This window comes from Hemiscyllium ocellatum, chromosome 10 (assembly GCF_020745735.1).
Source record: "Hemiscyllium ocellatum isolate sHemOce1 chromosome 10, sHemOce1.pat.X.cur, whole genome shotgun sequence".
Classification (NCBI taxonomy): Eukaryota; Metazoa; Chordata; class Chondrichthyes; order Orectolobiformes; family Hemiscylliidae; genus Hemiscyllium; species Hemiscyllium ocellatum.
This window is the reverse complement of record NC_083410.1, coordinates 93,626,812-93,649,615: the sequence shown is the minus strand read 5'-3', so window position 1 is coordinate 93,649,615 and position 22,804 is coordinate 93,626,812. Positions and strand designations below refer to the sequence as shown.

General features: G+C 42.3%; 1 protein-coding gene across 1 annotated transcript in view; it reads right to left on the bottom strand.

Annotated features, from left to right (window-relative positions):
- Positions 1-22,804, bottom strand: part of LOC132819582 (metabotropic glutamate receptor 1-like) — a 313,439-nt gene that overhangs the window by 30,103 nt on the left and 260,532 nt on the right. The window contains exons 7-8 of the mRNA XM_060831152.1: positions 4,137-4,305; positions 3,740-3,866 (exon numbers count right to left, since the gene is read on the bottom strand). Coding sequence (XP_060687135.1) covers positions 3,740-3,866; positions 4,137-4,305 — 296 coding nt within the window. The remainder of the gene's footprint in view (positions 1-3,739; positions 3,867-4,136; positions 4,306-22,804) is intronic.

Below are 22,804 nucleotides of genomic sequence, written 5' to 3'. Positions count from 1 at the left end.
AAACTGTGGTGAAAACACTATAAAAGCCAGAGCTTACAACCACCTGGAGAGATGAAAAATATTAGGGCTGTTCTGTCTATGTAATGGGATCTCCAGCAGCAGGTGGCGTTGGTGAGGGAGGTCAGTTGGAACAGTCAAACAGAACCCCCACCCCTACCCCAAGAGAAAAGGGTGACTTTCAGGGAAGGAGGCCTGATAGGTCATAGAATCCCTACAGTGTGGAAACAGATTCTTTGGCTCAACAAATCCACACTGACCCTTCAGATCCGTTCCCCTACATTTAACCCCTGACTAATGCACCCAACCTGTACATCCCTGAGCACTATGGGCAATTTAGCATAGCCAATCCACCCCAATCTGTGCATTTTAGGATTGTGGGAGGAAACCAGAGCGCCCGGAGGAAATCCACACAGACAGTCACCCAAGGCTGGAATTGAACCCAGGTCCCTGGTGCTGCGAGGTAGCAGTGCTAACCACTGAGCCACCTCGCTGCCCATCATATCTAGGTAAATACTGTGTCTTCTTCTTTAAACATTAATATTCCTTCATACTTGCAATGATCTGATAACAGTGTAATAAATAATCCCTGCTTCATGATCTTTGGGATGCCCGTACATTCAAATTTCATGTCACATAGTGAAAAAAAGACTATAAAGTGAAGACCTACTCAAGCTCTTTAACATTATAAGGAAGTCTGAAATGGGTGGACCTGGAGAAGATGTTTCCCCATTTTATTTTTAAATAAAATCCCTATAGCTGGCTATTTGGCCCATCAAGTCTACACTGACCCTCCGAACAGTGTCCCATGTAGGCTTATCCCCCTTATCTTATCCCTGTATTTTCCCATGGCTAATTTATCTAACCTGCATATCCTAGGACTGCAGGAGGAAACCCATGTAAACAAACTCACCCAAAGGAGGAATTGAACCTGAGTCCCTGGCACTGTGAGACAACAGAATTAATCAATGAGCCACCATGCCACTGAAAACGAGGGTCACCTTAGGGGATAGCTACTAATAAAGCCAGAAAGGAATTCGGCAAATTATTTCCTGCTGAAAAACTTGTGAGAATGTGAGACTTGCTACTGCATGGAGTGGAACAAAGTGAGGACTGCAGATGCTGAAGGTCAGAGTCGAAATGTACGGTGCTGGAAAAGCAGGTCAGGCAGCATCCAAGGAGATGGAGAATCAGTGTTTCACGACATAAGCCCTTCATCAGGAATGTGGAGAGTGGAAGGAATATAAATAGGAGGGTAGGGGTGGGGGGTGAGGTAGCTGGGAAGGTGATAGGTAGATCCAGGTCTGGGGTGATAGTGATATGTTGGTGGGGAGGGTGGTGTGGATAGGTGTCAAGGAAGATGGACAGTAAGTTCAAGAGGGTGGTTTGAACTGTTCTTTCTGTCCACCTTCCTTCCTACCTATCCACTCCATCCTCCCCTCTGACCTATCACCACCACTGCCCACCTGCATCTACCTATCACTTACCCTGCTCCCTCACTCCCTCACCCCACCATCCTATTTATTTCTCAGCCCCCTTCAGCCCCCACATTCATGATGAAGGGCTTATGTCCGAAACGTCAATTCTCCTGCTCCTCAGATGCTGCCTGACCTGCTGTGCTTTTCCAGCGCTTCACTTTATGACTACATGGAGTGGACCAGTTGACTAGAATAGATGCATAAAAGTGAATGCTTCACAACTATAAGGACTAAATAGATATGTTGGTAGATATGCAATAATGTACCACTGACATACTAAACTGTTGGGCTCAATGATTGTTTCCTGTGCTGGACATAGAGTCATAGAGTCAGGCAGCACAGAAACAGGCCTTTCAGTCCAACTAATCCATGTTGAACATAATCCCAAACTAAACCTTCTATATAACTCAAATGAAAATTGGGTAGTTGGGCAGCTGGTGGCCACGAATTCATTACTCCAGCAAAAGTTATCATTATGGTGTTGGGGAATATTAAAAGCACACAGCCTTGACATCTTTCATAGAGTCATGGAGATGTATAGCACCGAAACAGAGCTTTCAGTCCAACTTGTCCATGCCGACTGCATATCCCAACCCAATCTAGTCCCACTTGGCAGCACCCGGCCCATATCCCTCGAAACCTTTCCTATTCATATACCCATCCAGATGCCTTTTAAATGTTGCAATTGTACCAGCCTCCACCACTTCCTCTGGCAGCTCATTCCATACACATACCACCCTCTGCGTGAAAAGCTTGCCCCTTAGGTCTCTTTTATATCTTTCCCCTCTCACCCTAAACCTATGCCCTCTAGTTCTGGACTCCTCCACCCCAGGGAAAAGACTTTGTCTATTTACCCCATCCATGCCCCTAATGATTTTATAAAGCTCTATAAGGTCACCCTCAGCCTCTAATGCTCCAGGGAAAATAACCCTAGCCTCTCCCCATAGCTCAAATCCTCCAACCCTACAACATCCTTGTAAATCTTTTCTGAACCCTTTCAAGTTTCACAACCTCTTCCCAATAGGATGGAGACCACAATTGCATGCAATAATATTTCATGAAGGTCAAGACAAAAGACATTGGATGGAATCTCCACTTTTGATCTAACTGTGATGGTATGAGTAAAATAGGCAAGATTCCCTCATTCCCATCAATATAGACTGGAAAACGCAACAGATTTATGGGTGGCACGGTGGCACAGTGGTTAGCACTGCTGCCTCACAGCGGCAGGGACCTGGGTTCAATTCCCGCCTCAGGCGACTGACTGTGTGGAGTTTGCACGTTCTCCCCGTGTCTGCGTGGGTTTCCTCCGGGTGCTCCGGTTTCCTCCCACAGTCCAAAGATGTGCGGGTCAGGTGAATTGGCCATGCTAAATTGCCCGTAGTGTTAGGTAAGGGGTATATGTAGGGGTATGGGTGGGTTGCGCTTCGGCGGGTTGGTGTGGACTTGTTGGGCCGAAGGGCCTGTTTCCACACTGTAAGTAATCTAATCTAATCACGCATCTATTGTGCACTTAGGTGGTCACGTGGGATAGTGATCTCCTGCCTCAGGGTCAAACAAGCTGCTGGCCAACTGGAGCCACAGAAGTCCAGAATTAGTTGGAGGGGAGATGATGTGATGGGGGTGTGGGGTGCCATGCAGAGACGGGGGTTGTCGGGGGCTTGGAGGCAAGGTTAGCTTCTGTCCCCTATGCCCACAAACAAACACAGATTGGAAAAGATTAAAGGCCTCCACCACAGCCCACCTCACCCAACAGGCAGACCATACAGTTTACGATCACAATAGAATTAGAATTAGCTTTATTGTGACCTGTACTCAAAGGAGTACAGTGAAAAGTTTACAAGTTGCCACTTATGGCACCATCTTAGGTACAAAGTACCTCGGTACAGATGCTTAAATACAAATTTTCAGAAAAAAACTTTTAAAAATAAAGAAATGAATGAGAAATAAGAGTTCTGAATATCATTAATTTCCAACTGCCAGGACCAGAGATGATCTATAGCATGAAGAGATCTTTAAGTTGTTGTCAATTGACCACTTAAGGATATCAGTCGGTGACAGGATAACCAGATAATTTATTTCACTGATGTTGGTTTGCAAGAAACACCTTGACCACAACACTGAAAAGAACTGCCCTGTTCTTTGTCAAAACAGCAAAGTTTTGTCCTAGCAGTTGGAGATGAATGTTATTCAGAACTCTTATTTCTAATTAATTATGAGAATGCTACCCAAATCGCAGGCCAGTTTTCCTAAAGTGGCTTTACCTGTGAGGTCAGCATTCGGCCACCAGCCCAGCTCACAGGCTCTGCAGGTGAACTCATCCTGCATGTACTCATTCTCTTTGCAACTTGTGCAGATCCAGCAACAGCTCACCTCCCCCTTCCGAATAACCTGTGGAAACAGAACAGAGAACCTCATCAACAGAAGTGAAAATAAAATGCAGGGGAGTACTCAGGCTGTCGAGAGAAAAAGAGAGTTGACATTTCAGCATGACAACCTTTCATCAACAACAGAGCTCCTTCTCTCTCTCTCTGAATGGCAGCGAAGAAAATATTTAGAAGGTAATAGCTAATCTCAACAAGTTGGGGGTTGACCTTCACAATGAATGCAACCAGTCCAATCCTTTCACAGATAATTTGTTGGAATGCCAGTTGGACTCACCTTGATCTGACCTTTTGTACATGGCTCGCTACAGACAGACCGTACCATCTTAGTCATGTTCATCTGAAGCTTGTTATCGTCAATGTCCAGCAACCCTTCGTACCATGTCCCAATGTTAACATAGTCATACATAGCATTCTCTGTCATTTGAAGATTCATAATATCATACCTGGCAATTCAAAGAAGAGGATTAACTAGGACAAGCAATTCTTTGGTGTGGATTACTGTAGTGGTCCCACCGCAGGAGAGAGAGAGTTTCACTCAATGAGAATATGACAGTAAGATCTATCGCCCCATTAGCATCAAGCCTTTAGCTCACACCCTCATTGAGCAAGTTTTCCAGCTGGGAGCACAAGCATGTTCAATACACATCGACTCATTCATCATTCACAAGAGGAGGCCATTAAATCCATCATACCCATGCTATCTGTTTTGAAACAACTAGCCAATTAACTTTACACTTATGCTCTTTCACCCACAACCCTTCTTTTTCTTTTCAAATGCCTGCCTGATGGTTTTTTTTGGAAGTTCAGGTTATGCATTACCTCTGCATGAAAAGGTATTTTCTACCCCTTGGTTCCTTTGCTAATTATTCTGACTTCATGCCCTTTGGTTACCAAACCTGTTGCCATTTGCTGTATAAAAAGCTTTCATGTTTCTGAACCACCTACTACATAAAAAGATTAACCAGCTATGAAATATCTTCTTCCCCTTCTCTGAGCGAAGCTGAGCACTTTTCAATGCACTAGCCTCCAAGTATAACTGAATCCCTCATTCTTGGGTGGATGAAGTCTAAAATAAATTCATAGAATTTTGACTAGAAATACTCACCTTTCCCTGGATAAAATATTTAGAGGTAACCTTATCGAGGTTTGACAAGTTTCAAAGGGATGAAAAAAACACAAAAGGGAAACTGATTCTATTTGTGAGTGAACCCAAAGCAAAAAGGCGTGCATATATGATAGTCAAATAATATCAAATAAAGAAGTTAGAAGGAATTTCAATGTGAATATTGACGAGCGTACGACACTCAGGGGAGTAGAGGTATCAAATAGTATTGGTATATCTAAAGAGAGGCTTGATCCATACTTTAGCAAGGAAAGATTAGAAACACTGCGGGAAGGGATAATTAGAGGGAGAAAGCTCTACTTTAGACTTTTACATCTTCTAACTTCCATCAGTAATTTAGCTTCTTCGTTTAAATAAATCAACAAACCATTGGCAGAGTATATTACACAGGTATACATTTATATGTAGAATACTTATTTTACACACACACACACACACACACACACACACACACGTATATAAGTATTCTACATATAACATGTATACCGATATAATATACACTGCCAATGGTTTGTTGATTAGTTTGGGAGAAGCAGCTAAATGAGTGATGCAAGTTAGAAGATGCAAAAGTCTAAAGAAGTGGCCATGAAATGCTAACTCTACTTTCTCTCCACAGATGTTGCCAGACTTGCTGAGTTTCTCTGATAATTTCTGGGTTTTTTTCTCTCAGATTCACAGATCTGCAGTTCTTTGGCTTGTTTTAGTGTTCAACCTTGGTCTGTGTGTGCTAGTTTGAGAAGGTGTGCTACTGAACTGAGGTGCTTGTGTCTGTCAGTGTATATTCAAACACTACTGTGCTGTGAAAGTCACACTTGAAACCATCCACTAGACACCCTGGCATTGCACTGAGTGCTAGAAGCCAGCAGATGAGTCAACAAGAAACAGGGCTAAAGGATTTCATTTAATCTTCAAAACCACTTATCAAAATTCCACTACCTACTCTTCATGAATGACCCATAAAGGCTGGCTTGTATGTCTTTTAACTTTTATCTTTCTCTTGTACTCACTTCTAAATGTGTGTGTATTTTGTTATTATTACTTTTGCATTTAGCAGCTAATGAATTTACTCTTTTGGTAACCCATGAAAGTCTTGTAATATTGGCTCCTTTGAAAACATAAATACATCTGGTCTGAGTGAAAGGCATTCATGAGGGAGGGGAACCTTTGTAAATTAATCTTGCTGTGACTGCCTGAGGGGTTTGTAGATTAATAAAGACAAGGAGCCTATTCACCCCTCCTTACCTGAGAGCTTGACAATTTGAGGTGTCCTGTCTGAAACACTATTAACTCAGGCAACATCAACCAGGGTCTGGTTGCAAGACATGGAATCTTTTATGTTCAACTGAGGGAGCCAATGGGGTATTGTTTTAAAGTCTGATTCAAAAGATTGCACATCAACCAGGGTGGCACTCTCTTAATATGGGAACAGAGTACCGGGCTGGATTATTTGCTCAAGGGTAGCTTGAATGAAACTTGAACCCAAAGTTAGGAGAGAGAGGACTATTACCGAGCCAAGTTGTGGCCAACGCAGCATGCTTCCCACCTCTCTTCATGTCAGTTTTCACTTCCACACTTTTCAGAAGGCAGAGAGCAGGTCACACACCAGCTGGTTCAAATTTTTAGACGTGTGTGTCTATTTAAAGGGATGTGAGTGAAGTGTCTGATTTAAAATAACAAGGTGCAATGGCGTCAACAAGCAATCAGTGCACAGACATGTATAAGCAAGGATAAATAATCTGTAGTTGGTGCATGTAGCTAATTTGCATGGTAAAGGATGTAACTAGCATGCTCTGGAGGAGTGCTGAGGTCATGGAGCTGCATTTTCAGGTGGTTGCGGTTAGGAGAGTGCAGTTTCTTTTGCCCGAAACGTCGACTCCCCTGCTCCTCGGATGCTGCCTGACCTGCTGTGCTTTTCCAGCACCACTCTAATCTTGACTGTGATCTCCAGCATCTGCAGTCCTCACTTTCGCCTAGGAAGTAAAACAAGCTCAGTTGAAATATCCCCTATTGGGCTCCTTCTGTTATGTCTTTTCTCTTGTGTAGGGGGCAGGGAGCAAATGAAACAGTAAGTAGGTTGTGCATGTCGTGGTATAATTCGTGCAACTGTTGGGTGGAATAAATTGTACAAAATTGAGAAGAAATCAAAACTAAGAAACACTGAGGCCTAGTGCCTTGTCATACCCTTCACAAGTGCACTGAGTAGCGAACGAGTTCTGTCATGTAATGACACAAATAGTAGCAATGCAAAAGCCCTGAATATCGTTTCTCATCAAACAAAATGAAACTGACACCTTTTTAAAGAGAAATTAGTTAAGTTAAAAGTGGTTAAGAAAACAAGAATTGTTTATCAGGGAGGTTCATCTAGAGAAGTTACGAAAAAGACAGTTACGATCCATGTAGTTTCAGAAGATGGGAATCCTCCATTTTACTTGCAAACAATGGGATTCCTTCATTTGACTGCACAAGCTCAGGATAAACCTCAATGCTGCAGGACACAGTAGCAGCATTGTTGTACTAAGGGCTAAGAACCTTTAAAGCAAGGAAAAGCTATAATTACACTATGAACACAGGTAGCAGAAATCATTTTGCCTGGAAGATTTGACTTCAGAGTTGGCCGAATCAATCACAGAATAGTACATCTAGGAGAAAATATTTCTTAAGGTACAGATTTACTTCCAAACTAGATACTTAATGAGAAGCTGAACAAGTTAATACATTTTTGTCTTTAATTGGGACAGTAGCTGATGAGGTTATAGCTTGTCAAGGGGTAGAGGTTACAGCAGATAGTTTTGACCAAGTTCTGTAAAGCCTTTTATTGAGAAAGGTCAGCATGTAATTCTGGAAGTGACCTAAGTGCAACAGTTTCAAGAAAACATGTGACTGCAAACAGATGACATGGGAGAACCCTAGGGGTGTTACTGGAATAATATATTTATAATTTTGGGTTATGACAAGCAGCGTAATTACATTACGTCATTAGTTCTGTTTGCAGTCCATTTCAGAAAACCCCAGAATTTTAATTGAGAAGAATTGAGAATTGACTTCAGAAGAAATTTTTACTTTATCTCCAAACATTTCTCTGCTACAGCTCTGCCTCATCTTGAATACTGTGTCCAGATCTGGTTGCCCTGCGATAGAAAGGATATTGTTAAGCTGAAGAGGATTCAGAAAAGGTGTTGCCAGGATTTGAGGTACAGGGAGAGGCTGGATAGGCTGAGATATTTTTCACTGGAGCATCGGAAGTTAAAGGGTGACCTTTTAGAGGTTATAAGATCATGAGGGGTATACATAAGGTGAATGGCAGGTGTCCTTTCCCTAGGATTGCGGATTTCAAGAACAGGGGACATACTTTCAAGGTGAGAGGAGAAAGATTTAAAAAAGACTCAAGGGGCAATTTTTTACACAGTGTGGTTTATGTGTGGAATGAACTTCCAGCGGAAATGATGATTGTGGGTATAGTCACAACATTTAAAAGACATTTTTAAAAAATACTCAAGAAAGAAAGGTTTGGAGGGATATGGGCCAAACACAGGCAGGTGCAACTAGTTTATTTTGGGAATCTGTTCAGCATGGACTGTTTCCATGCTGTATGACTCTATGACTCCAAAAGAGCAAAGATGGTAGAGAATTTATACATATTCACACTTGAGTGTGGATATGTGTTTGATCCAAATCTCTTCAATGGAGGAAGGAAGCAAACTATTTACAAACAAACAACCACTGACCAAAGAACAGGCAGTCGGGGAACCACAGACCAATACAGTTTGGTTACAGACCTTCACAGCACTAACCTGACCAAATGTCTCTCTTTTAAAAAAATCTAAATTCCAAAACATATGCTAATCATATATTTTACATTGCGTGACTCCTACAAGCAAGAAATAAACCCCAAATAGTACAACTGAGGAAGTAGATGTGTGAGCTTCACAAGTCAAGTGATTACTGTGAGCAAATGAGCCTCATGAACACATTGAAGAAAAGAGCGGACACATTTTGATATAGATCTGTGGGCAGATTTAAAATAAAAATCTGCTCACACAGGTTGAAGTGTTGGTGTATCCAACTCCATGCAATATTGAGATGGGATGACCAATATCCACAGATTCAGCCACCCTGAAGATCAGGTTTACAGATTTAGCATATGACCAAAAAAAGAGAGAAAAAATGCCTACTCAGGCTGGTGTAAAAAAGTAAGCACCTGTTTCAATAGGACAGCCATCTTCTGCAAAGGAAATTCATACGATTAAGGGTTCTCCAGTGTAAGGCAACCTACAGACTTCACACTGTCAAGAACAGATGAACAGACATAGTCTTCAACTCAGAAACCTTTCACTTTTCCAAGTCCAAGAGAGTTCATTCAGGGGGAGCAGGAATCCTCCACTGACTGCCTGAATTTCTGAATTTAGAGATATGGGGAAATGGGCTGCTGGAAAATAGAACTACAAATGCAAAGGTAAAATGTTAATTGAGGGAAAGATTTTCAGGATGCAGAATAGAGTGTGTTGCTACATCAGGATGTGACGGGCTGAAAGGGTAAACACTGGAGACTGCAAGTTGGTCTCTGGTGCAATTAAGTTCTCCGGCTTACCTCGCTTCCTATTTCCGTGAGCAACACAAGAATCCATCCCATGATCCATGCTTTCACTTTAGACAGCCTCGTTTAAAATCAAGCAACACGAGAGTTTTTAGAAAATGTTGGGTTAATGCAGGGGAAATGCAATGTCAAAGTACTAATCATTTACAGTTGAATTAAGAGGTACTGAGACCTCAGTCAGCTGTGCAAAGGGAAACGATCCATTTCACCATTTCACAGGGATATTCTTGTCTCTGTGATGCTTTCTGACGTACATTTGCTCTGGGTTTAGCAATGCCTTGATTTTTAAAATTTTTACCCTTGTGTTCACATCCCCCATCCCACCCCCCAACTCTGCAACCTCCTCTAACCCTCCAACAACCTGAGAACATCACAATCCCCCAGTTCTTTGGTCAAACCATTGGTAGCTGTGCCTTAGAGACCCGTGTCCCAAGATCTGATAAAACTTACTTATATCTCCATCCTTCGCTGCTTCTCTCTCCTTTTACAAGGTGCTCCTTGACATTGGTTTGTCTCAGGTTTTTGGTCACCTCTTCTGTTGCTTCTCGTTGTGGCTCGGTGTCAATTGTTGTCTATCACAGATCCTGTGTGAAGTATTGTGAGATTTTCTAGTATGATAAAGCTGCTATATCAATGAAAATTGTTGTTGAGATTTCCAGCTTTATCTGTTTCTGCTTCGGATTTCACAGGGACATATGACGTAGGTGTGAGACAGTCTCTGTTCTGGGTGATAATTGTCTCAAAGAAGCGAGAGGAGGAGAGATAAAATGTGTGGCTACATCTGGAATTAAAGCTAACTGATAATTAGCTAGAATGTTTGATTCACACAAAGAGTGACTGAAGGAAAGGGTCAGAAAGCTTAAGATATATTATTTCCTCATGAATTAACACAGACAGGTCATTCCTCAAGATGTTAAGATGATCTAAAGTGGTATGTGATTATATGAAAGGATGTTTACTCCTTTTAAAACTTAGCTCAAGCTGCTCAAACTTATCTGACATTGGAGAAAGTTACGCGAGGGAAAGCAAGTGCTCACCAACGTCCTGGAGAGACCACATTTGGATTCTGCTGACAGGATGTTTGGTGTGTGGCTGAGTTGTGTTTCTGTCTCAGTTCAGCATAGTTTTAGCAGCATAGTACATGCAAATTAACATGTTACGCATGTTTCAAAATTGCACATTCAGAATAATAAGCTGCACTCAATGTTATACACACACAATGTATGCTGTCTATATAAGACAACGTTGCATGTATAGTTACAGTACACACTCAATAAGAGAGACGACAGAGGGAAATGAGAAAATTGTAGATTAGTCAGTCACCTGTTGCTGAGTTGTATAATGCAGAAGAGGGTGACTGAACCACATGAAACTTTTCAGCTGATTGGAGAAAGAGAGCTAGCAAGGATTTGATGGTGGTCATGCCTGATGAATCAGACTAAATATTTTTGAGGAGGTGGCTGAAGTAGTGGACAGGAGAATGTCAATGGATTTTTTTTTGGGACTTCAGAAACTTTTGCTGAAGTTCTCCACTAGACCCATGCCTGGTTAGGGAATTGGCTGAGTGACAGCAGATTAAGTGTAAGAATAATGGGTTGGGGTGCTTCAGTTGGCAGGAAGCGACTTGTGGTGTCTCAGAGGGATCTGTATGATGCCTCAACTACTCACTGTATTCATTAGTAAATTATATAGTGGGATAGAAAGTCTCGTATAAAAAATTGCCAATGGGTCATGGTAAGCATGAAGAAAGTGTAACATTACAGCTTCTGGTAAATTAAGTGAATGGACGTAAGTTTGTCCAATGGAATTTAATGTAGGCATAATGTAAATATTGTAAATGTAAATAATGGGGGAGGTGATGGCCTAGTGCTATTATCTGTGTACTGTTAATCTGGAGAACCAGACAATGTTCTGGGGACCCGGGTTTGAATCCCACCGCAGATAGTGGTATATGAATTCAAGGGAAAATAAAATCTGGAATTAAGAGTCTAATGATGACAAATAATCCACTGTCAATCGTCAGAAAAACCCCAATGGGTTCAATTAATGTCCTTTAGAGAAGGAAATCTGCCATCCTCACCTGGTCTGACCTACTTGTGGCTCCAGACCCACAGCAATGTGGTTGACTGTTAATTGCCCTGTAGGTAATTAGGAATGGGCAATAAATGCCAGTCCAGCCAGTGATGCCCTTATCCTGCAAATGGATTTTCAAAAATGTAGATTAATGTAAATAATCCAAAAGGCAAATGGGATTCTGGCTTCTATATGTAGGGACTAGAATACAAGGGAATAGATGTCATACATTAGCTGTACAAAGCCCTGGTCAGACCACACCTGGACAAATGTGACTAGTTTTGGGCTTCACGTCTTACATATGCTATTTTTATCTTGGGAAATTTTGCCGGGTCAAATTAATTCCGATGGTTAAATTGAGAGGATAGTGATGTAATTCTTGGAATTTTGAAGGCTAAAAGGTGACATGATTGAAATTTAAGATACAAAGGGAAACAGGTTAGATTGGGAGAAACCAGCTCTGCTGATTGGGTGTCCACAATTAGGAATGTTCTCAAATAATTTAAAGCCAGACTGTTCAGCAGAGACATGAGACAACACTTCATCATACAAGGGGTGGTAGAAGTTTGAAACTGATGCTGCATCAATTGTCAATATTAAAGCTGAAATTGATGGATTTGTGTTAGCAAAAGGCACTAAGGGATGGATCTGGGGCATAAGTGAATATATGGAGTTGGCACATGTCGATCATGATCGAATTGAATGATGGAAGTGGCTTGAGGGGATAAATAGCCTCCTCCTGTTCCCAAGCTCTCATAATAACATGCACTTTCACAATACTAGGCTATACATTTATTAACACTTTACACACACAATAACATGTTACACATAAGAACACCAGATAGAAAAACCACTATACTCTTCAACACAGTAAAGGCAATCATATAGACTGACACTTTAGTGCACCAGAAAGAGAGCTCAATCATTGAACATGCCATATTTCAGCAGTAAGCCATTATCTATTTGTTCAAGTGAGTGCAAGCATTCAGTGGCATTATTTGAAGATTCCCAGATGTGTGGGCCACAACCATCTATCTCTTAAAAAACAGCACTTGATTATTTACCTCATTTGTACTTGCTGGGATCCTGTTATGCTCAGATTGATTAATTGTGATGACTTACCCCTGTGGTACAGCGGGATCTGGGAGTCCATGTACTTAAATCCCAAAGTTAATATGCAAATACAGCAAGTGACTGGGAAGGCAAATGGAATATTGAAATTCATTGCAATGGGTTATCATATGTTTTGCATGAACATTTGGTGAGGCCACCGGAGGACACACTCTCACCTACATCAATGGAGCTGAGGTGGAGAGGGTCGAAAGCGTCAAGTTCCTCAGAGTGATGATAACCAACAACCTATCTTGGACCTCCCACAGAGATGCGACAGTCAAGAAGTCCCAACCACATCTCTTCTTCCTCAGGCAGCTTAGGAACTTTGGCATGCCCATAAGGACCCTCATCAACATTTACAGATGCACCATGGAAAGCATACTGTCTGGGTACATAACAGCTTGGTATGGCAACTGCTCTGCCCAGGACCAGTAGAATGTACAGAAAGTTGTGTGTACAGCCCAGACCATCACGGAAGCCAACCTCCCATCCAAGGACTTCAGTTCCAGTTGCTGTGGAAAAGATCATCAACAACCTCTCCTACAACCTCTTCCATCAGGCAAAAGATACCAGCTTCTTCCCCGCCATCATTATACTGATGAATGGACTCTCTAACTTCAAATAATGTTGATTTTGCTTTGTGTGCCTGTAACCTGTACGCTTCACTCTGCCTAAACACCCTAGGGTCAGTATGTCCTTATTTGCTACGGTCTGCCTGGACTGCTCGCAAAACAAAGTTTTTCACTATATTTAGGTACATATCATACAGTCATAGACATGTACAGCATGGAAGCAGACCCTTCAGTCCAACATGTCCATGCCAACCAGATATCCCAACCCGATCTAGTCCCACCTGCCAGCACCCTACCCATATCCCTCCAAACCCTTCCTATTCATGTACCCATCCAAATGCCTCCAAAATGTTGCAATTGTACCAGCTTCCACCACTTCCTCTGGAAACTCATTCCAAACACGCACCACCCCCTGCGTGAAAAAGTTGTCCCTTAGATCTCTTTTATATCTTTCCCCTCTCACCCTAAACCAATGCCCTCTAGTTCTGGACTCCCTGATCCCAGGGAAAAGACCTTGTCTATTTATCCTATCCATAATTTTGTAAACCTCTATAAGGTCACCCCTCAGCCTCCAACGCTCCAGGGAAAACAACCCCAGCCTGTTCAGCCTCTCCCTATAGCTCAAATCCTCCAACCCTGGCAACATCCTTATAAATCCTTTCTGAACCCTTTCAAGTTTCACAACATCTTTCCGATAGGAAGGAAACCAGAATTGCATGCAATATTCCAACAGTGGCCTAACCAATGTCCTGTACAGCCGCAACATGACCTCCCAACTCCTATACTCAATACTCTGACCAATAAAGGAAGTATACCAAATGTCTTCGTCACTATCTACCTGCGACTCCACTTTCAAGGAGCTATGAACCTGCACTCCAAGGTCTCTTTGTTCAGCAACACTCCCTAGGACCTTACCATTAAGTGTATAAGTCCTGCTAAGATTTGCTTTCCCAAAATGGAGTACCTCACATTTATCTGAATTAAACTCCATCTGCTACTTCTCAGCCCATTGGCCCATCTGATCAAGATCCTGTTGTAATCTGAGGTAACCTTCTTCGCTATCCACTACACCTCCAATTTTGATGTCATCTGCAAACCTACTAACTGTATCTCATCAAACCATTTTGACTACTGTTTTTAATTTTTTTTATGCAGATCAGAGAAAGTTCACAGAGAAAGTGGGGGTGCTGTGCTACTGGGAGAAGATGGAGTTTAAAAGAATGAGAGATGATCATTCTGAAACATAATATCCTGAGGGGACATGACAGGGTGGACGCTGAAAACTACTTTCTTCTTTTGGGAGAGACAAGAATGAGAAGCATAGTTTGAAAGTAAGGGGTTTCCCGTTTAAGACAGAAATTTAAGGGGATTTTTATTTCTCTTAGAATGCCATGAGTCCTTGGGGCTCTCTTTCAATGACATCTGTGGAGATAGGGTCATTGAACAGGTTTAAGACAGAGGTAGATAGATTATTGACTAACAAGAGAGTCAAAGGTTATCAAAGTAAGTGGTAATGTGATAGGAGAAAGTGAGGACTGCAGATGCTGGAGATCAGAGCTGAAAAATGTGTTGCTGCAAAAGTGCAGCGGGTCAGGCAGCATCCAAGGAGCAGGAGAATCAATGTTTCGGGCATAAGCCCTTCTTCAGGAATGGTAATGTGATGTTGAGGCCAAAATCACACCAGCCACGACCTTGCTGAAAGACTGAGTGGGGTTAGAGGAGCTGAATGGCCCAATCCGTATGTTTGTATAGTCATTGGCATTTTGTGAAGCACTTTGTAATTACCTGAGTACCCAGTTGTACAGTACATGAATAGAAATGCTTTTGCTACATGGAAATGAGAGACTGATTTATGAAAGTTCCGGGATGTAACTAGGACACGATTGCCAGTGTAAAGAGAATACATCATAACCTAGAATAAATATTAACCAGGCGTCACCATCCCATATCATTTAGTGTCATTTCTGAGTGAAACTACTTACGTTTATAGATTTTGAGAGGGAGATGTTCCTAAAGAATGGAGACAAAACTTTGGCAAAAGGCAAGCACTTGACAACCATCTGATGAAGGAGCAGCCCTCCGAAAGCTAGTGCTTCCAATTAAACCTGTTGGACAATGACCTGGTATTGTGTGATTTTAAACTTTGACAAAAGAAGGTTTCAACCAAAGATGATAGCATTGGTCTTCACCTTGGAATCAAGCATGATGTCAGTCAGGCTGAGTACGTCTTCAATTAAATGAAGTACAAAATTTTGCCTCAACGAGTTTTTCTGCAGTGGTGATCTGTTGTCGTATAGCGAAACGAAATTTCCAGCCCTGGGTTGGATTCTATCTGCTTCCTCTGTGACTACTGATCCACCTCATGGTTAATTTGCTAAGCCTCAAACTGACTAGTGTCTTGTTAGTTTAAGGACTGCTGTGCCAAGCATTTAGTAACATTTTTCTCCACTCACTGGTGTTAATGCTTCCCAATGAAACACAATGACCAAGAAGGGCTTGGGTACGATTTGGGTATGTGCTCTCAGGAAAGTCTGGCCCATGTGTTTTTACACCTTTCAACACAATGACCCTTCTCTGGGTTTGTGTCCTTTCATGCATGGCTTGGGTTTAAAATTAATTAATTATGGCAGTATAAGTGCAGACGTGACAAAGGCATGTCTACGTTTTCCAGTATATCAGCCAAGCTCTGAAAATTAAGCCTCCTAGAGCTTACTCCTCACTTTCTCATCTCTGACCTACTCAGTGCTCCCTCAGATAGCCCATGCCACCTCTATATCCCTCTCATTCCTCAATAACTTCACCTGTCACCCGATGTGATTTCAGATTACCTATAACACTCACCAATCACCACTTCCATATCATTTCCCCTCGAGTAGGGAAATGCCATCTCCATACCCTGTCAGATCCCCCATATCACCTTTATGCCTCCCATATATCTTCCATAGTTACTCACCAGCATGCACTATGTATAGTCCTTGGGAGCTAAGTAATAGCAGTGAAAATCATTTTTTAAAAAAACTGGAAAAAGATTAAACTCTAACAGTGTAATAAAACTTTGAAATAAAGCGTTTTATCATCATTACCAGAAATAAATCTGCTTTAGGATAAACAGAAAATGTATTCGTTTATGTACCTATTGTGTTTGTAAACATATGGTTAACTATATCAAAGATGCATTCTGTTATTACAACTTCTTAAAAGTTTGGATGGTTCTTGAATCAATACTTAGAAAAGGCGTAGATTTTAGATTTTAGGAGTACAGTGAAAAGTGTATAATGTAGCCACACATGACGCCATCTTATGTATCAAGATAGGTAGCTAAAAAAAGACTTTGGTGTGAGGTAGTAGGAGTAAGCATTACTTCATAGAATAGCAGAAAATAAAGAAATAGGTAACAGTTTACATTAAAGAATTTCCTAGTTAAAACTAGGAAAACACTGACTGGAAACCATTAATAGCTTTTGAAACTCACCCAAGCATTCACAATGGTTATGGTTTTCTGAACAAGAGTGTCATGTTACACTGCCTGAAACTGATAGAACAGAATTGTGTCTCATTTCCATTTCTAATTCTTGTTTCGCCCAAAAGGGGAAACTAGTTTTCAGCATCCACCCTGTCACATCTCCTCAGGATATTATGCTTCAGTGTGATAATCTCTTATTCTTTTAAACTCCACCTTCTCCCGATAGCATAGCACCCCCAGCTCAGGTACCAGTTGTGTGAACTTCCTCTGATCTGCTTCAAACAGGATGTCTGGTGATCTATAGAGTGGAGTGGGTGACAAGAATTTTTCAATTTTCAAATACCGTTTTGTTTTTAACAACCCGAGATGTCAATTGATTTAAATTACAATATAAAACATGAAAGCTGTGATTGTCAGAACCTTTTATATTTGATAATGCATTTTGGCACTTTTGACAATTGAAAAAAATACTGCGTCAGGATGAGTCCACAGGGCTGCTCAATGCAAGGGTCAATCATCCATGCTGGACAGATCCCTATGATGAATGACAGGATTAAAATATATGTCTGCATTACAACGTAACATCCAATAGTGATATTTGAAGCGATCAAAACATTTTGCACTTTCAAAATGTTCCTGATTCCTCAGCAGGCTTTTACTGATGGTGATAAAATTTCTAAGGTGGCATTATTTTAGGCTTTACAAAATCTGCACCAGCACATGTCAGCAGGGAAATACAATTTTCTGGTGGTCCCCACAATGAGGATCCTGCCCTTGGAAGGATCGTGGGTGGAGTTTGCATCCAAGGCCTTACTGATACACCTAAAGACCATATGGAAATGGTGCGAGGTCAGGAAGACACAAGAAAATTATTTATCCAGCGAACCAAATTCGGCATTTGGTGACTCAATTCACACTTCCACTGGGAGGCAAAAATCTGATCACTGACTCCAGGGAAGATAAAGTGCAGCTGATGAAGTGGTGAGGGAATCCTCTGTGGTGCAGAAAATTCAGGCGATTCTTTTATTGTAGTGGGTTCTTTATTCTTCCCTCACTCCGAAAGGTAACCCAAGCAGACCCCTTGCAAAGGAAATGACCTCTAACCTCCAAATATTTCTGGTCTTCTCATCTTTAGGCATGCTCCATCTGAACCTCTGCTTCTCTCAATCTGCGTTGATATTATGTTGAGTCCCAATAAGGGATCTGGACAGACAAGGTCCTGCACTTTCAATATACAGCCTACTGCATCTGTCTAATACATATTGATTAGGATCATTTATTTGTACGAGAACGCTCTGGTGTACGATATTACCAAATTTGTATCCTTGTACATGTTCTTCTACTCTTCCTTTGGGAACATCTGTTTGTAAATCGTGACCGAAGCTTGAGGCTGACAATGATTTTTGTGAGCACTTTGTTGAACTGGTGCTTTTTATTCTTCAAATCAACATTTTAGTAACCAGTCATAGTTGGTCTCAGGGCATATATTGCTGTCGGTTACATAGGGTATAGTTCTTACGTCATTCTAAGGAATTAAAGGAAGCGCAAACTCTATGAGTATCTGGTAACTATGGGAACATAGATATTGCTAGATGGAGAAAGACCAAGGTCCATCTCATTCAAATTCAGTCAGCTGAGCTGTTGTCTATTCTTAACAACCCATTTCTATCAATTAATCTACAAAGGAAATGGTGCATGATGGTTAAGTTGCTGGACTCATGATCCAACGGATCAGACAAATCCCACTGTGACAGCTGGTGGAATTTCAGTTTGTTTTTAATAAATCTGCAATTTAAAACAAATGCTAGTTGTGGTATTGGTAATCATGAAACCATTGTCAATGGTCATAACAACCCATTGGCTTCACTAATGTCCTTCATGAGAAGAAATCAGCAGACCATTCCTGGTCTGAACAACTTGTAACTCTGGACCCAAGGTATTGTGGTTAACTTCCCTTTTAACTGCCCTCTGAAATGGTCAAGTAAGCCACTCAAATTGAGGGTAATTAGGGATGGGCATCATATGTTGGCCAGGCCAGTGACACCCATTTCCCATGAAAGAATGAAGAGAAAAGAAAAGCGGTCGACAGACTTAGAGGACTATGAGATCTCACACCGGTCACCTGTGGAGGTGCCAGTAACACTGTGGATCAGTGTTGCAGTGATTTCCATAGTTGTGGGGGGTAAATGACTTCCTTCTCCTGAAGGCCCCAGGTCCTGCTCCATCATCCAGCATAGTCACATCACCATACCCCAGGGCAAATGGAGCCAGCATTGGCACAGGGCCTCCCTCACGCCTAGGAAAATGGAATCAGTCCTGAAAATCTCCAGGGCCTACCTATGCACATCGTGTTTCCTGAAGGTCCCTGTGGCTACAACCTTACCTTCTCCCTGAGCTGGATACATGTGATCCTCCATGGGGGCTTATAACTGCTCTTGAGCTTGCTATCCATCCTACATCTCCTGTAACCACCTTCAGGTTCTTGGACAGGCAACCACAGTGAACAATATCCCCAACAGTGGCAGGGTCCATCTCGCTCAGTGGGAAGGACATAAACTGGGCACAGAAGGACTGAAAGAATTTCTTTGATCTCACAGCAGTGGCATACCTTGTAGATGTGCCCCCAGCAAGCTTCATCACACAGTGAGCGATGCTGACCATGGGTACTGGGGGATTTGTCTGTATCAGACATGTCATTGCAAAGGGACGGCCAGTAACAGAACACCACAATCCAAACACTGAACCCACATTGAACACTAAAGGTCACACTGCATTCAGCACAATCGTTACATGTTAGGCGAGGGATGGAATTTGTGAGACTCAAACAACTTGGAAGTCACTTGGACAATGGCTCCCCTTCACCAATGCTGTCTCTGCAGTTCCCTTGCTGACAATACACAGTTCCACTGATTGTTCGGATTGGCCCTATAGGACTGACCACTGAGCACTCTCCAGGTATATTGGGACAGACGCCCTGACCATGAGATTCCCAAGAGGATGATTGAATGTGCTGAAACCCCTGGAGTCTGTGCAGACTATTGTGTGATTGACGGTACCAAAGCCCCTGACTGACAGGTCCCATCTTGGCTGTGTTGGACACTAGCCCCCACCAGTTTCCAACATGGCCATTTGGTGCAGTGTGTCACTGTGCAGGCAGCTAGCAGTTATTGAAGGTGTGAAGTTGATGTGCTATTCACCAAGATGAGCCCTCAAACCCACAGGACAGTTTTGTACTGACAAGCATGGCAAGCAGCCTCTCAGTTTGTCTACAATAAACAGGATCTCAGAACAGCAGTTGGCTGAAACACCAATCCTTTTACAGGCACGGCATGGTCAGGATTGGCATGGATAGTACCTTGTATATGTAGACACAAAGTTGAATGCTAAGAGAGTGAGTGAGCAGCCATGGGATCCAGCATGCTCCATTCCGAGAGCTGGATGCTTGCCCATGTGCACAAAGTGTCCATATGCACTAAGCTTCCATGTGCACAATGTCTCCATGTGAACAAACTCTCCATGTGCACAAAGTATCCTTGCTGCAGCCTTTTAATACCAGTTGCTAATGTGCCGTGCAATGCTGGTCTGTGCTTCCTGAGCAGCCTGCCAGTGCATTGGAGAGGTGCTGTGGCAGTTTATGGCAGATCCCAGATGACAATCTCCAGTGGCTGGTGCCTGGATCATCTCCTGAGATATTGTTGCTCAGTGCCTGATGTGGAAGTGGTGAGCTGAATTTGCCCGACACTCGATCTGGTTTCCTTGCCACGTTTTCTGAACATTGAGCTTGCTTGGTATGTTTGGGAGGCCAAATACTAATGAGGCAGGTTGTCGCACTAACAAGGCAGTTAATAAACATTAACCCTTGTCATTTGACATCTTGTCACTGCCAAGTGAGTATCTCGCCACACCCACTTATGAAAAGAATAAAAAGGTGAAGTGAATTTGGAAGAGTTCACGGTTCTGGGCATTGAAGCAAGATTCTCATTTAGCAGCAGAAGATATTGCAGCAGAAATGAGGGCCGTAGAGTATGAGTCTTAGTAACAGGTAGGTAAAGAAGCAAAGATAGAGTGTGTGTGAGGTATTGGAAATAACATGGATAGCTGTTATGTTGGTGGAGTGGAGTAGGTTATTCATTTTCCTCCTAAGTTTTTGTACATTCATCAGCTGAGACAGTGCTGGACTACGCTGGCATAGGATCATAGGATCATAGGATCATAGAATCCATATAGTATGGAAATAGGCCATTTGGCTCAACAAGTCTGCACCGACCTTCTGAAGAGTAACCTACCCAGACCAATTCACCTACTACTCTACATTTACCTCAGATTAATGCACCTAACCTTCACATCCCTGAACACTATGGGCAATTCACCTAACATCTTTGGATTGTGGGAAGAAACCATAGCACCCGGAGGAAACCCATGTCTGGTGTCATGCCTGGTCCTGGAGGTAGAGGACGTTCTGCCTCTGCACCACCTCATTCGGCAGCACCTCTGGCACCAATTTCTCCTTGTCTGTCATGTCCGGGATGAAGGTCACAAATGTGCAGGGCAGCTCGGGGACTGACAGTGCTCATCCGAGTGCACAGGGGACTTTTAAATCGGCACTGGTGCCAGGGATGCCCATGAATTCTGGGATAGCCAAGCAATAGTGAGTTCTTCCAGGAATGGTAAGATAGGGCAAGAGTCGGGTGAGATGGGATAAATAATTAATGAGATGACTTTTGTAAGAGACATCCTTAGGCCTCATGGTGAGAAACCCTCTACAAAACCCAATGAGCGTGACACCGCCAAAAATGTAAGATTCAGTCCATAAAGTTTTTGCTTCTGTTGAATCCTCAAAATGATTTGGAAGTGAGACCTTTTATTACCTACAGCAATAATCCTGCTTGGAGACCAATACAACTGGTCTCCAAGTATAAGATTTACAGATTCTACTAAGAGATGACACACCCGCAGACTCCATGTCAGCCTCAAACTCTGGCTATGATTTACTAAACAGATATCTCCAAGGATGAGCAGAAGGTCACGTGCATAGTTATGCATTTGAGGAGTTCCCAATGACGAGTGAGGAGTGGTATACGGAATGATCCCTCTGTTCCTCCACACTGCCAAGAATCCTGCTTTTAACCCTGTATTCTGCACTCAAATTTGATATTCCAAAGTGAATCACTTCAGATTTTTCTAGAATGAACTCCATCTTCCACTTATCAGTCCAGCTCTGCATCCTGTCAATGTCCCATTGCAACCTACAACAGCCCTCAATACTATCCACACCTCCACCAATCTTTGCATCATAAGTAAACTTACTAATCCACCCTTCCACTCCTCATCTGAGTCATTTATAAAAATCATAAAGAACAGAGGTCTAGAACAGATCTCTGTGGAACATCACTGGTCACTGAGCTCCAGGCTGAATATTTTCCATCTACCACTAGCCTCTGTTTTCTATGGGCCAGCCAATCTTGTATCCAGACAGACAAGTTTCCCTGTATCCTATGCCTCCTTACTTTCTGAATGAGCCTACCACGCGGAACCTTATCAAATGCTTTGCTAAAATCCATATACACCATATCTACTGCTCTACCTTCATCAATGTGTTTTGTCAGATCCTCAAAGAATTCAATAAGGGTTGTGAGGCATGACCTGCCCCTCACAACGTCATGCTGACTATCTCTAATAAAACTATGGTTTTCCAAGTAATCATAAATCCTGTCTCTCAGAATCCTTTCCAATACTTTGCCCACCACAGACATAAGACTGACTGGTCGGTAATTCCTAGGATTATTCCTATTCCTTTTCTTGAACAAGGGAATAGCATTTGCCACCCTCCAATCATCTGGTACTACTCCAGTGGATAGTGAGGTGCAAAGGTCATTGCCAAAGGCACAGCAATGTCTTCCCTTGCTTATTATAGTAACCTAGGGTATATCCTGTCTGGTCCAGGCTATTTATCTATGTTTTTCAAAATTTTCAGCACATCCTCCTTCTTAATATCAACCTTTTC